This window comes from Bradysia coprophila, chromosome II, assembly GCF_014529535.1.
Source record: "Bradysia coprophila strain Holo2 chromosome II, BU_Bcop_v1, whole genome shotgun sequence".
NCBI lineage: Eukaryota > Metazoa > Arthropoda > Insecta > Diptera > Sciaridae > Bradysia > Bradysia coprophila.
The window spans coordinates 9,466,509-9,483,793 of NC_050735.1; the positions used below are offsets into that span (position 1 = coordinate 9,466,509).

A 17,285-nucleotide genomic window follows, 5' to 3' on the forward strand; every position below is an offset into this window, starting at 1 on the left:
TTTTATTTTTTTCCTTTCTTTCATTGAGACTGTATAGCAATGTAGCATATATTCCTATTTGTTTTGTGAGTACCAAATATAACTTCCCATAGAGTGACTGTATTGAGGCTGTGACTTTCATGATTTTGATGTGATTGTTGGATAAAAAGTATAAAAAAGGAAGATTGAAAAACGTAGTTTACGTCTGTCCAACGCTTGACTTTTACAAAGGGAAAAGACATCAAGGAAGACTGAATATATTGTGTTAGCATGGAATGGATCTTTTTTATGTAATAATCCACTTTTCTGAATGGTATTTACATTTCATTCCATTTATGTATATAATGTTTGAGATTAGATTTCGTCAGACATTCCTTGGTAGAAAATAGAACGCAATATTTTCATGGCAATGGTGGTTGGAATGTATGTGAACGACGGAAAATTTTAAAAACTTACAAATAGTGTTGTTTAGAAATTTGCGAGATTTCTAAGTTATGATTGGAGGAAAGTGAAAAACGACGCAACCAACGCACTTCAAGCAAAAGTGCTTCTAATGACAGCTGTCAAATATAGTACTTTTTTACCCATTTTTAAACAGTGCCAAAATTTGATTGATACCCTGACTGAACGCTCTTCAAGCATGAGTGGACGTCTAAAAAATCTGTACAAAAAATTGTCTTACAAAATAGTACTCTATTTGACAGATGTCACTCGAAGCACTTTTGCTTGAAGTTCGTTGGTACCACTCATGCTGTACTGAGGTACTCTATTGATGGTACCACTCATGCATTTCAGTACTCTATTGAGGGAATGTACCACTCATTCTTAAAATGCGTTGGCATAACTCATGCTGTGCTGTTTCCTCCATTGCTGGATCACATATATGTTCCTTTAAGAAATGAACAACTAGATTTTCATATTCTTCATTTTTGTTTTAGTATACTACCAGACTCGTTGGTGACGTGTTATCCATAACAATTCACAATTTTGTTGGTTTTCGCATTTCTATTATGCGTATTAAACCTCTCAACACCTCCACCTCCACGGTTGGCACAAATCATTAACAATATACGTTGCCCAAATGTTATAAAGAGTGGTTCATTAAATTTGATGAATCTGGCCTAAGACTAGGTGAAGAATTACACTTCTTTGTTTACTAACTAATGTAAAATAAGGGCAGATTAATTGTGTTCCGCAGCTTCAACTGATCGAAAACTGTGCTAAACGTTTGAAGTGTAATACTCTTTGGATTACGTTTTTAGTATCACGGTATCGGCAAGTGTATAACTGCAACTACTTCATTTGTTGAAACTATTTTCTATCAGTTGGATCTTCAGTTCATTAATTTCAATGTTCATTGAGTGATAAAATTCGTTGTTGTCCATTACAGACGAGTAGCTTTTAAACATAATTCGATTATTCGATACTTATGACCGATATTAAGGAGTCTCTTCTGACTAATAGTTTGAATAGTATCTCAATTTTCTGAAATATGCAAATATGCTCCTCAATTTGTTACTTTCATCATTTAATGATTCTCCTTATCTCGTCAATAACTATTAACAATTATAACAATCGCCGCTTTATGCAAATAGTTCATAGGCATCAATTGATTAAGATAAGATATTACCTCCTCTTACCACCTGAAGTATACACTCAATTCGCTTATTGAATTATATTGAATGTACCTGTTCTGTACATGTTGAACAACATTATCCTTCGTTCTTATACGACCTACATCATTTGCTTTGCAGTAAATAATCTGCAACATTTACATACACTGTGTGTAAAGTTTCTGTGAACTGTAATGATTCGGAATTTACGTATACGACGTTGTTAAAAATTATGCTCAAATTCGGATAGCGTAGCGTAAATTCAGAATATTTCCATTAAATTTGTTATTAAAATACTCTTAAACTACAGTTACTATACTACAGTGCTGGCATTATACTACATATAACTCAAAATGTGTTTATTATTTTCCAGGTTGTACGAATAGCTTTCAAAAGCCTAGAGATGGATATAATACATTTACCGACACAAGTACTAGTTTACCCTTATTTAATTCGATTATGAACCCACCAAAATGGAGTGAACCTTATTTCGATATAAGCGTACCGAATAATGTAACAGCCTTAGTTGGAAAATCTGCATATTTGAGCTGTCGTGTGAGAAACTTGGGCAATAAAACAGTATGTATACATTTGTGTTATGTATTAAATACCTTTTCAGAAATCTACCATGTGAAGAAATTATTTTAATTAATTTCCTAGTTTCCTTCCTAGTTTTCACAGAATTCATCATTTACATTATATAACCATCCATATATGCTTTTGGCATGTTTTGCTGTATTTGCGTTAAGAATAGCTTGTGGAATAATTTTCCATGTTTGTTATAATGAGTGTTTTGTCATATGTGTGTTTAATGTTGATAAAGTCGATAATATATATATATGCGGCACCATAATCCATGTATACCACAGAGTGATTTGTGACATTTTTTTCCCCTTCTATTCTACGAAATCCACTTTTATATATTTAGCTTCTGTGCAAGTAATTACAGAAGTAATGCATGCTGAATTAAATAGGACGTCTGTCAGTGGAGCTTACGCTGTGATAAATTATGAAGGTTCTCACTTTAATTCGGTTCTGTACTTTTAACGTTCTATTGAAGTTTAGAGCATTTATGTCGTCATAGCGACAAAAATAAGCTAAAATACACTCCTAGCAACAGATAAAATTTACGAACGTTAAAAATAAATCCTCAACTTTAAACGGAAACACTGGTACACTAGTCAGACCATTAGTTGTCCTAGTTACGTTCTACCGTCACCGACACCGTCACCAAAATTTACAGCGCGAACATCTTAATTGTCCATCGGTTTAGAAATCTCAAATGAAATATTTTTTAAATCCAGCTGGTGAAAACAACGCCATCTGTTAACATTTCTCTGTAAAAATCTTACATGGATCGCATGGGTTACATGGATCGCATGGATCGCACTACTCCGTTTAGGAATCGGCTCTTCGGTTTACATGACAATTACAGAAAAGCAAGTGAATCAACATGCATTTTTGAGCGAAAAATGTGTATGCGAAACGGTGCAAAAACTGAATCGCGTTCAATTTTTCATCGTAAGCGGATGCAAAACAGAGAGCTTTTTTGTAAACAGAGACTGTGTGTTTGCTACTTTAAGTATGGTTTCCACTTAACAAAAAGTATTCAGCCGTAAGAGAGCAAGCTGTCAAAAAAACAAAAATTGAAAAAATTCAACTTTGTTTCTCATACGGAGTACTCTTTTGGTAAGTGGAAATCAAGCATTAAATGTTCGTCGGTGTACTTCTCTCATTTCTCCATAACGAAAGTATAACGATAGAGAGAAAGTATAGGAGAAATAAGTGATTTCTAAACTGAGGGACTTTTTAAATGTTCAGCAGTGTGTGGATAACATATAACTGATTTACTCCTCTACTGCGTAAGTGGCACAATGTTCAACCTAATAAGTACATTGCAAAGCGTGTCTGCTGAGTGTTGAGCAATCCACTTACTACTTTCGGAACATTGTACTAAACAACCCCGTATCCGCAAACGATGTGATGTAATTGTTGAAAAGCTTGACCATACACGAACAAAATTTCGTTATTTGACACTCTTTGATGTTCGGTGATATCGAGAATGTCAGTCAATGATCCAGAAATAGTATATTTCAACATACCCCAATACACACAAGATGTGTGTGCACGCGCGGGCGAAGCCCAAGCGAAAACACACATCGAGTGTGTATTGGGGTATTTTGAAAGATATTTTTCTGTAATAGTGAGAGTGTGTTGGTGCTTTCCTTCCCAACCGTTACTTTCCTTCTCGACCGTTTACTTTCCCTACCGACCGATTCATATCATAGCTCACCAATACACTCTCACGTATACAGAAAAAAATATTTTTTTGATAAAATTGATTATGTGAATACGTAGATCTTCGAGTAGAGAAACTAATGCTTGACTTCCACTTGCAAAAAATGTAGTCCGTGGGAGAGATAAAATTGAATTTTTTCAATTTATGTTTTGTTTACTTGGCAGCTTGCTCTCTCACGGCTCTCTCACTGAGTACTTTTTGTTGAGTGGAAACCCTACTTAAAGCAGCAAACGCACAGTCTCCGTTTACAAAAAAGCTCTTGCTCTCACGGCTCAAGGTAATTAGTTTTTTAATCAGATCAATATCTGCTGAAAAATAAGACTTTGGAAATACGTTGTTTTCAACGTGTAAAAAAGATTTTTTCCAAAGGCTTATCGCTCAGCAGATATTGGTCTGATTAAAAAACTAATTACCTTGCCGGACTCCTAGGATCTCGCGCTACACACCGGCATTTTGTTTGATCAAAATCCGTCGCGAAAGAAAAATTTCTTCCAGGTGGCAGTTGTCAAACTAATACGATTACACTCGATATACGAGATATATTCAAATATACTTGATATGCTGGATATACGCTCGTATATCCAGTATAAATATAATGAAGGGAACAGGCTTATTGGTTTGATGTCAAGGGAAAGCTGAGACTAGTGGCAATCAGGGAAAGTTGTTTTTTGATATTTTTGTTGCTTAACGGTGCAAAGTTCTTCAATTTGATTAGATCTGAAAGTCGCTTTTCAGAAATTCAGTTCCCACATCAGCTCTATTTTAGCAGCCTCTAATTTTGTTAAAACCGGTTTGTAGGTTTTTAGAGCAGATGTGTCCGTTGGAATAATCCTTCGAAAAATAAATATTTTCTCTCCACTTTTGTAGTCTCTTACATAATGATTCTCAGATATTTTTTTTTTGTAGAATCTGTAGATCAAACCATTTGCAATTTGCTGTATATCCTATTCTGTTTGCTGTCACAACCCCATTCGTTTTACCTTTCGAATGACATGTACGAGTTTGTTTTTATTTCGTTTCAAATTAATAATTACTTCTAAAAATACAACGTTGAAGTTAAAAATAAAATTACGAGTTTTAACCTACGCTAAAAGAAGAATTGAAATACAAAACAGCATGTCATCGGAGTCAGTTAAAATTAGAAAAGTTTCTTTTTTTCGATTTTCAGTTTTAATTAGTTTTTATTTGGCTTAATATGTATGCTATTTCTTACTGCTATCTTCGTTCATAATTAAAATATCATTTTGGATAATTTATGTGATAGTCAAACTATACGAATTTCATGTGAAAACTACTGAAGAAAAGCTCAAATCGCGAATAGCATGGAAAGAGAACGGTAACATATTTATTACCCCATTATGCCAGCACGTTAGCGTGACGCAAGTCCATTACAAGAGAAAAAATCTGCAAATTTGGTCGGGCAGGAGCGTTATAGAATTCAATGAGCAGAACAAAGTTTCCGCAGAGATTGCGTTCATAGGTCATAATCGCGTGTGCAAATAATGTGTATCCTTGGTATCCCAGAAATCGGGAAATTACCAGAAATCTGTCCTTGCAATTGAGAACTAGATTTGATTCAAAACTAGTAAATCGTAAAAATAGCGAAATGAGTGGGAAATGAACAGGAATTAAAATGATTAGATGATAACAGGTGAATATACAACGGGAAGCGAGTCGAGATCTTCTGTAGAAAAATAGAAAAAAAGCCTTGTGATCAAACGAAAATTTTCTCTCGCTTCGCTCGCGGTTGGCCAACATTATTGAAAAATTATGATGAAATGACCTTAAAGATAATTTACATGCTTCAGTAAGATTGAAAATTAATATTCTTTACTGGGAAATTCCAGTATTATTACTGGGAAATTTGGTCGAATTTTGCTATAAGGAAAAAATATTATTTGCACACGCGGTCATCATCCTGACCAGCTAGGAGAAAATAATTGCAATCATTTAATCGATTTATTGTAGGAATTACATTCCGGAAGTCAAATTAGAAACAATGGCGAAAAAAGTTTTCTTCGCCCACCCCTCCCACTTGTGGAATTCTAGGATTTGAAGGATTTTTGACTGATTTTTTTTGGGTTTTCATCTAGATATTTAGAATTATTGAGGTAGTATGTGGAATCCACATTGTGGATGACTTGCATTAATACAATGACTGGCGAATGTGATTTTCTTCGAATTGCTAATTTGAGTAATTAACGTTTAATAAAGGAAATGTGACGCAAATCCCTGTGTTTAGTCCGTAACAGCTGATATTATTTTAAGTGACGCATTCTGAAGAAAGAAAATAGAGAAAAATTACCAAAATTATCCAAATAGAAAGACAAGAAAGCCGAACACACATACACAAAGTTTGACTCCTATTTTACAGCTCGGTGATTCTGTATTTCAACTTTGATGCAGGAGTTACGATCAATCCATTTGCATAACTGATCGGCTCATAGTTCCATTCGATTTTGTATTCCCTCAGCAATCTAAACGTTTAAACATTCAGATATGGGTCAGTGAGTGGCAGTTTTTCATGAACCGTTTACCTAATTGTTAGAACTTCAATTTCCATTTCAGCAAAACGCTTGCCAATACAGGCCCGAGCCCCGAAACCAAACGGAAGCATAAGGTACGGATGAAAGTCCTTTGCGCTTGGACATCCTGATTGCGTTTCTTTCAGAAAACGTTCCGGTATAAATTCATCGGCCCTTTCCACAAATTTTTCGTCTTTCGCCATTGTCATACTTCCCATCACACAGTGCGACTACACAATGAAGTACAAAAGAATATGAAATGTCTGATGATCTATGGGAAGACTCATAAAAGTGTTACTCCTTTTGGTATCTGATATCCTTCAAGAACAATGTCCCGATCTATGCAGCGCATATTACCCCCAACAATGGGCGCCACTCTTAACGATTCCTTGACACATGCTCTCATATACGGCAGACTATTAAGACTTTCTGGTGTTAGTGGTGCATGAACATCGGGTAGAAGTTTCATAATTTCTTCACGCAACTTGTCCTGTGCTTTTTGATTTTTGGCTAGATTGTACCAAAGGCCAGACACCGCAGCGGATGTCTATAGCAAATTGAAAACAAACCTTAGTTTCCTAGGTCATGCCACCTGATATGTGCTATTATACCGTGTCGATTCCAGCTAGCAGCATGTCTAAAGCCATTACAACTGCATAGTCTTTGTCAACTTGAAGAATTTTCTTTAGGACACTTTCTTCCTGCGACTCGTCGTTTTCTGTTTGGTTTCCTATGCGCTCGATGGCTCTATCTATATGCTTCTTCGACAAGCTATTGAAGATGAAAATGTACAAACGGGACGAATTTAACAAGAAAATCCTGTACATACGTCGTCATAACATCAAACGATTCCATTAATCTGTTGAACGTTGGTGTTTTGTAGTACTTCCAAATCGACGGCTGAACATCAAGTTCATAGGCAAGCAGGAAAAAGTCTTTGACCGCCTAAGTGAGGATTAAACATTCAGATTCTAAGCCAATTTGATTTGTTAGAATACGAACGTTGATCAACTTTTGATTTTCTGGATTATCAACCTCACTTAAAAGACCCAGTCGATGTTCGAGCGCTATCAGTGCAATAGACTCAAGTGACCATTTGTTCAATTCATTTTGGAAATCATCTGGCATTTCATTATTCTCATCTCGAATGGTCGTAACTCGTCGAATGAAATCCTTGGCTACCGTATCGATGTCAGGAATGTACGCCCTTACCAGTTTCGGTTTCATCATAATCGGATTGGCAGCCGTACGCAGATTCGCCCACGATTCACCGTGGTCATTGACCAATCCGGAACTCTTTTGGAAGATGTCGGGCCGAATTTTCTTGCGATAATATTCGAACGTGTCGATGCCCCTGCGAATGGGCCAGTGTCCCTCATTCCGAAAAATGATTACCGAATATTTGGGATCGAACGTCACAACCATGTCTGGTTTACCCAATATTCCCGGGAGTTTCATAATCGATCCATAATCCTTGTTCAATCCTTTCATCATGTCGATAATGTTGAGTTTGTAATATCTGCCTGTAATTACAGGATTTAGTATAAACAATCAATAATGCACGCGTTAGTTCAGTTGGGCGGTTTTAAAGCAGATATTAGAAAAATAGATTTTATTGAGTATTCAAGGCATTGTATTATATCTGTGCAGTGTGCATACCTCCTGGCAAGAAGTATCTCAATATTTCAAATTTTGAGGGTCCAGGAAGAGATGCGTAAGGTTTTGCATTGTTCCACTCTTGCTCGTCGTTCGCATCAGTCTGAATAGAATCAATGAATTATAAACTGAGCCATAATAATATAAAAAAAGTTAAAGTACGCTTCCCCGTAACGGCCGTCGTTATCAATACTATATCTTACCAACGTTTCTGCTTACACCAAAATAGATGCGAGAGAGAAAAACAAAAAAAGAGCGAGTTACCAGCTGATGTTTTACAACGAACAACTCGAGAAGAATTACTCACTTCGCAACTATCATAATTATACGTCGTTATCATCAATTTATCAGCGAAATTAATTTAACAAACAAACCAAAAGCGATACACTGAAGCGAGGGGAAACGAGTTTACATTGGTTCACATTTTGAAACCATATTCTGTCGGGCATCTTTGGTTCAGTTCACATTTGTCTCTGCAACAGAGCTTAAATGATAAAAACTTTACCCACCTTCACTTGAGCCTGTGCAACAGCAGATAATCGACGTACATTCCAATTCGAAATTAGTGCAATTTGTCGGCCACTACTTTTAATCATCATTTTTTGTTCACTTTTTTTACTCACAATAAACAGATGTTTCCAAGTTTATATTCAGATAACTCGCGAGAAACTCCACAAACGTTATGATCGTGTGGTATGTTTGTATCCGATATATAAATATGATTCATATACAAATCCAATTTTGCGTCTGCGCGTCAGTCTTATTTTTTCTTTAAGTAATTTCAATGTCAACAATGATTCTCAACTATTCGTTCAATTCGATTTTATTCGCGAATTTTGGTCAGCAACGATTTTGTCGGCTGATTAAAACTAAAAGTCTTACAGTAGACAATAATCGCCAGCCATGATAAGAACACATGACTATGAGATTTACATGATAATTACTGAATGAATCGCGGTTTTATTTCTGGGAATTGTTATGGTCCAATTCTTTGTTTTGGGTATTTCATTACTTTTGCTATTGTTATGAACGTTTGCAGAAGTACGCAGATTACAGTTACAATATAATCCGCTTCGTAGACTGGTAAGAAGAAACAAAACAAGAAACTGACTTATTCGCTCTCATAACAAGTAATCTACTAGAGAGTTAAAAGAGCGGAAAAAGAGAGAAAAAAGACCACTTATTCAAATGGTCCTGGCGACATGTCAAAATTTGTATGCAAAAGTCCAGTTAACTAGGAACAAATCAGTTAAATTAACTAAGTTCAATAATGGGGGCACACTCTTTTGTACATTCTAATTTAACACTGCATAGACCGTTTAAAGGAGAGGATTCGCTCAGTCTTGCTGTAAATTTTATTTCTCTCGCTTTACAGCTTTGTTGAAATGTCCATTAAATACAATGGTAGAGAATGAGACAAACGGCTTATTGCCTTTGCATAGCTACTTGACTCTCAATCAAATCGCAATATTCGTCAAATTAATCAGCGGTTCACATAAGATAACGTCACGCCATTTTGACGTTTAGTCAACACTGTCACAACTCAATAGCTCCGTTGAGTCAGTTGAAAACGCAACCGCATACAGATTTGAACAGATTTGTTTGTCGGATTTCTAATCAAGACAAAGCTGATAGAATCGGTTAAACACAAATGAAGTTGAATGGAAGGATTTCACGCTGCTAACCGGCAAAACACTAGTACTAGAACTAGTACTACTAGTGCATCATAGATGGCACTATGTTCGTCGGCCGGCTCACACAACTTTTGGCGAATCGTCCCATGTCACAGTCCAATATTCGTATTCAGCATACTCTCTTCTACACATTTATGACACCGCAGCCGATGTAATTCAGTAGATGTAGCTTTACTTAGATTTCGTCAATTTTTGGAAACAAATTCGTAAAATTACAAATTAATTATTCATATGAGGGCATGCATGTGCTGCGTAGATAGTGTCATCAATTTTGCTTGTTTTCTGAATCCCAATTGAATAAATTTTTGTTTCATTTTTGCACACACAAATCACAAACGAACCGCATCCCAGTACTGTATTTCACGAATATATAGCCACCCCCGAAACAATGTATACCTTTCCAAAATAATTCTAATCCCGTATCTGATCCCACACAGCCATACACACACACATCCACACACCAATCCAATATTAAAGCTCATCACAACCAAACTGCTATAAATTACAATCTTTTGTCATTTCTGCATGCAATAGAAACAAAACTAATTAACTATTCATTTTGATTAATTAAAGGTTTCGTGGATTCGACATAGAGACATACACATACTGACCGTTGGAACGTATACGTACACAACGGACCAGCGGTTTCAGACAACATTTCACAGGGACATCAATGAATGGACAATGCAAATTAAATGGGCACAGAAACGTGATGCTGGGATGTACGAGTGCCAAGTCAGTTGTCACAGACAGCCAGCCATTCGATTCTGTAATGCTAATTTACATTAAATGTTAATCCACAGATATCCACCGTACCAATTAAAAGCTATTCGGTGCGATTGAATGTTGTTGGTAAGTTCGTAAGTTGTTGTTTTAATTCGATGACCTACAAAACATATAACCGAATATTTTGCACAAACAAAAAAGTAAGATTTAGAGAATTTTCCGGAAGCGGAGGGGGGCTGGCAATTTACTCTAATTTATTATGTACGACAACGGCCTTGCTGAACCATTTTCTAATCTTCAATGTTTGAGAGAAAGAAGTGAACATGCAAAAAGTCATAGTGATGAAAAGTTTGTTCGCAAACGAAATGCTAATTTCGTGTGGTTTTTGTAAGCTTATGGCGAACAAATGAAATTAGCATAATTAATTAATGTGACAGTTTCAAAGTAGAATTAAAAGTCCTATTTTTGTGGTGCAGGAAATAGTATGAGGAAGTCATCAGTGTGTCTTTCCAAGTTGGTTTCATTAACATGAATTTGTTGGAAATTTGTTTTACTTTATCGTACAAAAGTCTGCGATTACAAAATCAATAATTTCGCATGGAAATTTTTTTGGTTAAATAGATGCAGAAGAGGACGTGTCTCCAGCTTATAGTTAGGTAGTCCTCAGGCTTACAGTCGACGTCAGTGAAATTTAGATATAAATTTGCCACAGCTGTTTTGCAGCCAGTCCGTTATAAATACTGAACAAATTTACGAAATTAGGTCCACGCAAGTCAGACTTGCCAAATCTCTACAATTATTTGAAAGTATTACAGGTTATGGGCCGAATTTTTCGGTGTTTTCCTCCTAGACTACATCTACGCGATCTGCACGTATATTATAAATTAATTATCGAATGATTCTTGGTTTCCAAATTATTACATTTTTTGTGAGCTTTTTCGCTGTTACGAATGTTACTCGATATGTCACTGAATATTCAATGGATAATGACACACATTTTTTCATGGAAACGTCCCACTCAACAAAAATAAGTTAGGGTCCGTCATTGGGAAATGACAGGACAGTTTTCCGAAAATGTATGAAAAATTTTATCACAAAAATGCACCGAAAAAAATCGAAGAAATTCACCTCTTATGCTTTCCATTGTATTCGGACATAGTCTATTTAGGTCGCCATAGAACACTAAACACTAAACACTTTTTACTCGATGCAAAAATAAAAAGTTTTTTTTTGTTTTGTCGCGACAAAAACACAGAAAATATTTCGACACAACTGTGACACTCCGCTACTATAAGTACTAGAATGAATGTTTGCTGTGTTCACTTCGGCGGTAAAATATTTTCATTCAAAAAAGTGTCCGACACTTCAAGTATGGTAGACATTTATTAAAATTATTACCTCTCCCACTTCTTTAGTAAGCTAACAAGACTTTGCTGAGTCTAATTGTGCCAACTCTTTGAATCAAAATATCGACTGAGGTCGAATAATTCTCCCCTGAGCTTTTACAAACCTCCGCTGAGCTCTAATAATTCTACGCTGAGCTCAGTACCGGACTGGCTCGAAAAGCCCATCGGGGGCTCCATGCAACTCAATTGCAAAAGGCCAACAAATTAAATATTTTCATACAAAAATCGAGAAGGCCCATCGGGAATCCCCCGAATTCACCATATGGCCAGTCCGGGCCTGGCTGAGCTTTGACAAACCTCTAATGAGCTCTGATAATAGGGGAGTGTCACAGTTGTGTCGAAATATTTTCTGTGTTTTTGTCATTTCCCTATGACGGGCCTTAAGGATTGTTTGAGGGAAATTGGCATCCTTTTTTCCGTTCTGTTTATGTACTTTCCATTCACAATCGTTTGATGTATTAAATTGGATATAATGTTGAGGACCGGAGACGCACACAGAAATGTATCAATGCTTTGAATTTACGTTTTAATTACTGATTTTTCAAAATCTGTACGACTCTTTTCACCGCTACATTCCGATTGAAAAAATTCAGCTTTGGTTTTATTAGTACATGTTATACTTTGACGGAACAAAAAATTAATTTCCTGCCACCACAAATTACGTTCTTTGATGAATTTTCTTGCATCCCTTACCCTCTATCCAACGAAAAATCCATTTTATTCCATTATATTTTGTAGATCCAGCTTCAGACTCATTATTTGATCGAACATATAATGATGAACGGTTTATGCAGGCTGATACGTATCAGAATTATAATTATCGACATAATGGCAGGTTGTTTAATGGCAAGTTGGTTTTTATTTTACTTTATTTTTGGTTTTAATTTCCGTTTAATTTGTTTGCTATTAACCCCACTAATTGACATTTAAACAAGACTTAAATATCAGGTCAAAAAAGAAGTTGTATGCAAAGGTTTCGATCTCAAGTTAAAAACTATTAAAACGTTTCTAAGGCTTTTGTGGTTTGAAACTATTTTTATGAACTCTTGTTAATATAAACACGAAAGAGTTTGAGCTACACAACTACATGCATAAAGGTTTTTTTTATGTTTTGCTATAGTTTTTTGTAAGTAACAAGATATTTTTGTTGAAGAAATACCTAGCACTACAGCCAAGGACAGTCGAAAAAGTGTATTTTTATGATTTTCGTGTTTATCGATTTCAGCTGTTTTTACAATACAAATTACAATGGCAAAACAGCTGAAATCGATGAAACACGTATAGAATAAAAATGCACTTTTTTGACTGTCCCAGGCTGTACAAAAAGTTAGTCGGTGAAGGTAAAATATGTCTCAAATCGTCACTACTGCCTCACTTCACTTACCGTTGCGAAGTTTTAGCTTTCGGGCTTGACGATGTCTGTAAAAGAACACTAAAAAAAACTTTCAAAGCTTGCATAAGGTATATTGAATATCGTGCTCTATACGGCTCTCTTGCGTATTTAACAGAAAGGTTGCTCTCAGGTCACTCGAAGCGGAACATTTGTTTAGTGCCATCGAGACCTACGATCGCAAAAACACAGAACTCGCTTCTATTTAAAGGAATTCACGAGTATAACACATTCGTCGAACAGTAAATATATCACTGCATGGCTAGTGATGAAGCAGAATGGAAGTTTACTTTTAACTTTCATTTTGCTCATGATTCGCTAGACTCATGCATGCAACAAGGTATGACTAGGACAACCTGAGGTTAGTTGTTTCCTTGTCACTGTCGCCATATCCTGATGAGATGTTGGCAAAAATAATTATTTAAAACTTTTGAGGAATTATGAAATTGCATTCTCTTCTCAGATCGAAACCATTTCGCTAATTGACTTTAAGATTGCTTACTGACTTCTACTGTTGGAGAGTATAGTTTGGTGACATAGTATCCTTGGGTTTACGCCAGCTGATATTGGAGTCATTTCGTCGTTTTAAATGTTTTTGTAGATTTGTATAAGTTTTACATTTTTTGTTTCAGTCTTTGAGTTAATTTTAATTTTTTTTAAATATATTTTTCTTTATTTACATTTTATTGTTGCAAGTAGCTATTGTATTATGTGAAACAAGACAGCTTGCCTTATGCATACGTTAAATCAATAAATGAATTGCATTGAAATCAATTCCTAGAAATGTTTGTATACTCTGCACACTTTACCTTCTGTGAAAATTGAAATCCATCAGAGCAGATTTCTACAGCTACTAAAACTACATAAGCTGCTGGTATAATAGTGTAAAAAAAATCCTGGAATCATACTGGAACTGGAACCTTATGCTTGAGTTGCAAATCAGGACCGGTCTGGTCATACTGGGCGATCAGCCGATGCCCGAAAAGCCTCTGCTTTATATTGCTCCTTACCTTACATTTTTGGCTCCTCCAGGTTTTTTGGTCTCTTTGTCGAGGCAGGACAACCCTTGGAAGCTCGCCGATTTCAGTTTTTTTTTCTATGGCTGATATCAGTGTATTTTCCATTGATTCCATTCGGATGGTATTTTTTATAACATTCAAGAGAAACCAGAATTCAGGAATTTTCGGAAATTTTAAGGAATTTTCCAGAATTTAATCCTTTAAAATAGGTCCTGTAGTGTAGTTGAGTCCGACACTCAATAAAAGCCCTCTTAAATACATGAAGTGGTGCCATTTGGCCATGACCATCGTCGTTCAGGAACAAAATTACAAAATTATGCAACACCAAACCTTAAAATTGTCAATTCAAAATATATAGAAAACTCGTAGGCCCAGATGACTTTAAATAGTTTTGATATGATCTACTACCCATTTGGAAGAGCAATTAGGGTGGCAGACCATATCAAAACTATCCAAAGTCATATACGAGTTTTTGAATTAACATTTGTAAGGCTTTGTGTGACCTTATTGGGATAGGGGAAAATCGCAAAATAAAATTAAACTTTTTCGGCCTTTGATCACCCCCAATGTCTACATATTGATTGAAATTTTCTTTTTTAAAGTTGTTTTGGATCCTACGGTTCGACAACTCTAGGCACACAAAATGACACCACTCGGAAATGGGTCCGATTTCGGCAGGCTCACACCGACATTATAAATGGATTGTAGTGTGGTGATGCGATTAGTTCAGGTTCAAGATTCACATTAATTTTAAATTAAATAGATTCCTTATGAACGATAAAGTGATCGTTCAACCAACACAATTCATCAATAAACATTTCCATTTATAATGCTACCTGTTCACAGACGCGTGTCATCGTTTGAATTTAATCAAGTGATACAATAATACAAATGGGTTGTTACCATATTATTATTTGCATTGCACCATTCATAATTCTATGATGTAGAAAGTATACATCGTAGAAAGTATGTCTGGCTGCTGTTGAAAACTTTTCCCATCAATTGATAGAGCATTATAAGGAACGACGCGTACATTGAAGACTTGTTATTTTCAGTATTCGGTTCACTACAACGAGTAATTAAATTTTATGAATTAATTTGTTTTGCTGTGACACAATGGGAATTCAGTGTGATGAACTATTGTATCAGTGGTAAACGATAGTATTGCCACTTGGAGTTTAATTATATGGTATTTAACTGAGAAAATAAGTGCCAACATTCAATTTATAGCTCTACCTTAACTCAGAGCTTAAACGAGATCAGTTTATTGAAATATATGTAAATATCCCGTTCTAATTAAACATTCCCATCTTAAAATGCTCTATACATAGTTTTCTGCTCTGTTTTGCTTTTCTATTAAGATGAAATTAAATGGTATTCGAACGCTTGAAATCGTTGTCCATCACTCTAACTTGGAACATTAGCGTCAATTATTTTAAAATTTCACAGACGGAGCTTTATCCCATTGGTGGGCGAAATGCTATTCCTCCTCGAGAATCAACAGGATAAACGTTTCAGCATTCTAAATTTCTTTGGACAAAAATGTACACATTCCTAAGATTATTTCGCAACAAGCATGTGTGTAGCAAGTAAAACTCTGACAGTTTTTCCTTCATGTGGTGCAAACTACCGCCGTTTCAAACGTAGTAACAGGAATGCCATTTAGTTTACTTCAAAATTTTTTGAATAAAAAAAACTCAGACTTTACCTTACTGAAAAACACTCATGTTCTCTCACTCTCAGGGACAATTTTTGGGCAAATATTTTCTTGATTTTTCGACATTTTGCTGATTTTTGCATTTCCAATTTTCCAGGGTATATTTTTTTGAATTGGAACTTTAGAGCCTCGGCAATTCTTCGCTATCAAAATTTTTCTCCGCCAATAACGGATTTGTTCCACAGTTCTTCTGGCTCTTTCCATCCCCGAAAGTTTTGGATGTCCTCCCACATAACTCGGCGGTTCGCTGATGGTAAATTTTCAGAATCTGTAAAATTGTCTATCAGCGGACGCCTCAGTTTCAATGGTAAACGAATAAAACTTGCTGGAGACGATAGAGCGTGAAAAACTATGGAACAAATCCGTTATTGGCGGAGAAAAAATTTTGATAGCGGAGATCGCCGTAGAACATGGGTTTGAAAACGCAGACCTCCGCCAATTACAATAATTTTGTATGACCAGTTACCTCAGATTAAGTTTTTAGCACTGTGAGGCAATAGAGGAAAGATCAGTCTGATGCCTGAAGCTTTTCAGTCTTAAAAATTGTAACGCAAAAGACCGTTATTGGCGGAATGTGCCCTTAACTTATTTTTTTTTTTTTAATTTTGAAAGAACTTGTAAAAACGTCGGAAAGTTGGGAAAATGGTTGAAAAATTCTGGAAAATGTCGGTAAAATGTCGAAAAATTCGGAAAAATGTCGGAAAATTAAGTAAATTTAATAAAAATCCAAAAAAAAAGATTTGTGTTCTCTAATGATGAATTACACTCGGGGCACCGATCATTTAGTTGTTACATTATATGCATATCAAAATACGTATTTAAAACTACTTTCTGTGAGTTCTGTAAGATCTTCGACAGGAATATCATATGAAAGAATAGAGAAACCCGAAGAACAAAATCTTAGAATCAAGTCGTATCGCGTTGAAAATGTTCTTAGGTTTTTCATCGCTTTAAATTTCACAGAATATTTTAGGTTAAAAAAAATTATGACTGAAAATCGATGCTTCAATGAGACATTGGATATTATTCAAAAGCAGAGCGGAAAAAAAACCATTCAGAAGAAGAAAAAGGATAAATAACGACGAATGTATATCAATCACATGAAAAGGGATATTCTCAAACACACTTTACATATTTATTATGATATGAATGATATTCAAGGGCGCTGAGGTGTGAATTTTTAGACGTTAAGATGCTATCGAGCACTTCTTTTGCCATTGACAAAACGATTTTTTTCCTTCGTTTTCTTTTACCTCGTTTC

General features: G+C 35.6%; 2 protein-coding genes across 5 annotated transcripts in view; one reads left to right on the top strand and one right to left on the bottom strand.

The window, feature by feature from the left end:
- LOC119071374 (tyrosine-protein kinase receptor TYRO3-like) overlaps positions 1 to 17,285 on the top strand; it is a 77,423-nt gene that overhangs the window by 42,444 nt on the left and 17,694 nt on the right. For 2 of the 3 annotated variants that reach the window (XM_037176238.1, XM_037176256.1), the window contains 4 exons: positions 1,966 to 2,171; positions 10,340 to 10,501; positions 10,570 to 10,618; positions 12,637 to 12,744. In XM_037176238.1, coding sequence (XP_037032133.1) covers positions 1,966 to 2,171; positions 10,340 to 10,501; positions 10,570 to 10,618; positions 12,637 to 12,744 — 525 coding nt within the window. The remainder of the gene's footprint in view (positions 1 to 1,965; positions 2,172 to 10,339; positions 10,502 to 10,569; positions 10,619 to 12,636; positions 12,745 to 17,285) is intronic. The other variant, XM_037176247.1, reaches the window with a different exon arrangement.
- Positions 5,711 to 8,785, bottom strand: LOC119071348 (probable cytochrome P450 12b2, mitochondrial). 2 transcript variants are annotated; one of them, XM_037176235.1, is made up of 9 exons: positions 8,582 to 8,785; positions 8,076 to 8,175; positions 7,419 to 7,939; positions 7,246 to 7,361; positions 7,028 to 7,187; positions 6,715 to 6,963; positions 6,429 to 6,646; positions 6,241 to 6,368; positions 5,711 to 6,168 (listed from the first exon to the last, which is right to left on the bottom strand). In XM_037176235.1, the coding sequence occupies exons 1-8, from the start codon at positions 8,669 to 8,671 to the stop codon at positions 6,260 to 6,262; spliced, it is 1,563 nt and encodes a 520-aa protein (XP_037032130.1). In that variant the 5' UTR covers positions 8,672 to 8,785; the 3' UTR covers positions 5,711 to 6,168; positions 6,241 to 6,259. The 2 variants fall into 2 exon arrangements, with proteins under 2 accessions (XP_037032130.1, XP_037032129.1); XM_037176234.1 differs by lacking the exon at positions 5,711 to 6,168 and having other exon boundaries at positions 6,218 to 6,368; positions 8,582 to 8,784.

What these genes read in the sequence shown, in the direction of transcription:
- LOC119071348 (XM_037176235.1), bottom strand. Translation starts at nt 8,671, where the DNA reads ATGATGATTAAAAGTAGTGGCCGACAAATTGCACTAATTTCGAATTGG. An exon ending in TTGCACAGGCTCAAGTGAAG is followed by an intron (nt 8,176 to 8,581) that starts GTGGGTAAAGTT and finishes GATTCTATTCAG; the next exon opens with ACTGATGCGAACGACGAGCA. An exon ending in TCGTTTGATGTTATGACGAC is followed by an intron (nt 7,188 to 7,245) that starts GTATGTACAGGA and finishes CATCTTCAATAG; the next exon opens with CTTGTCGAAGAAGCATATAG.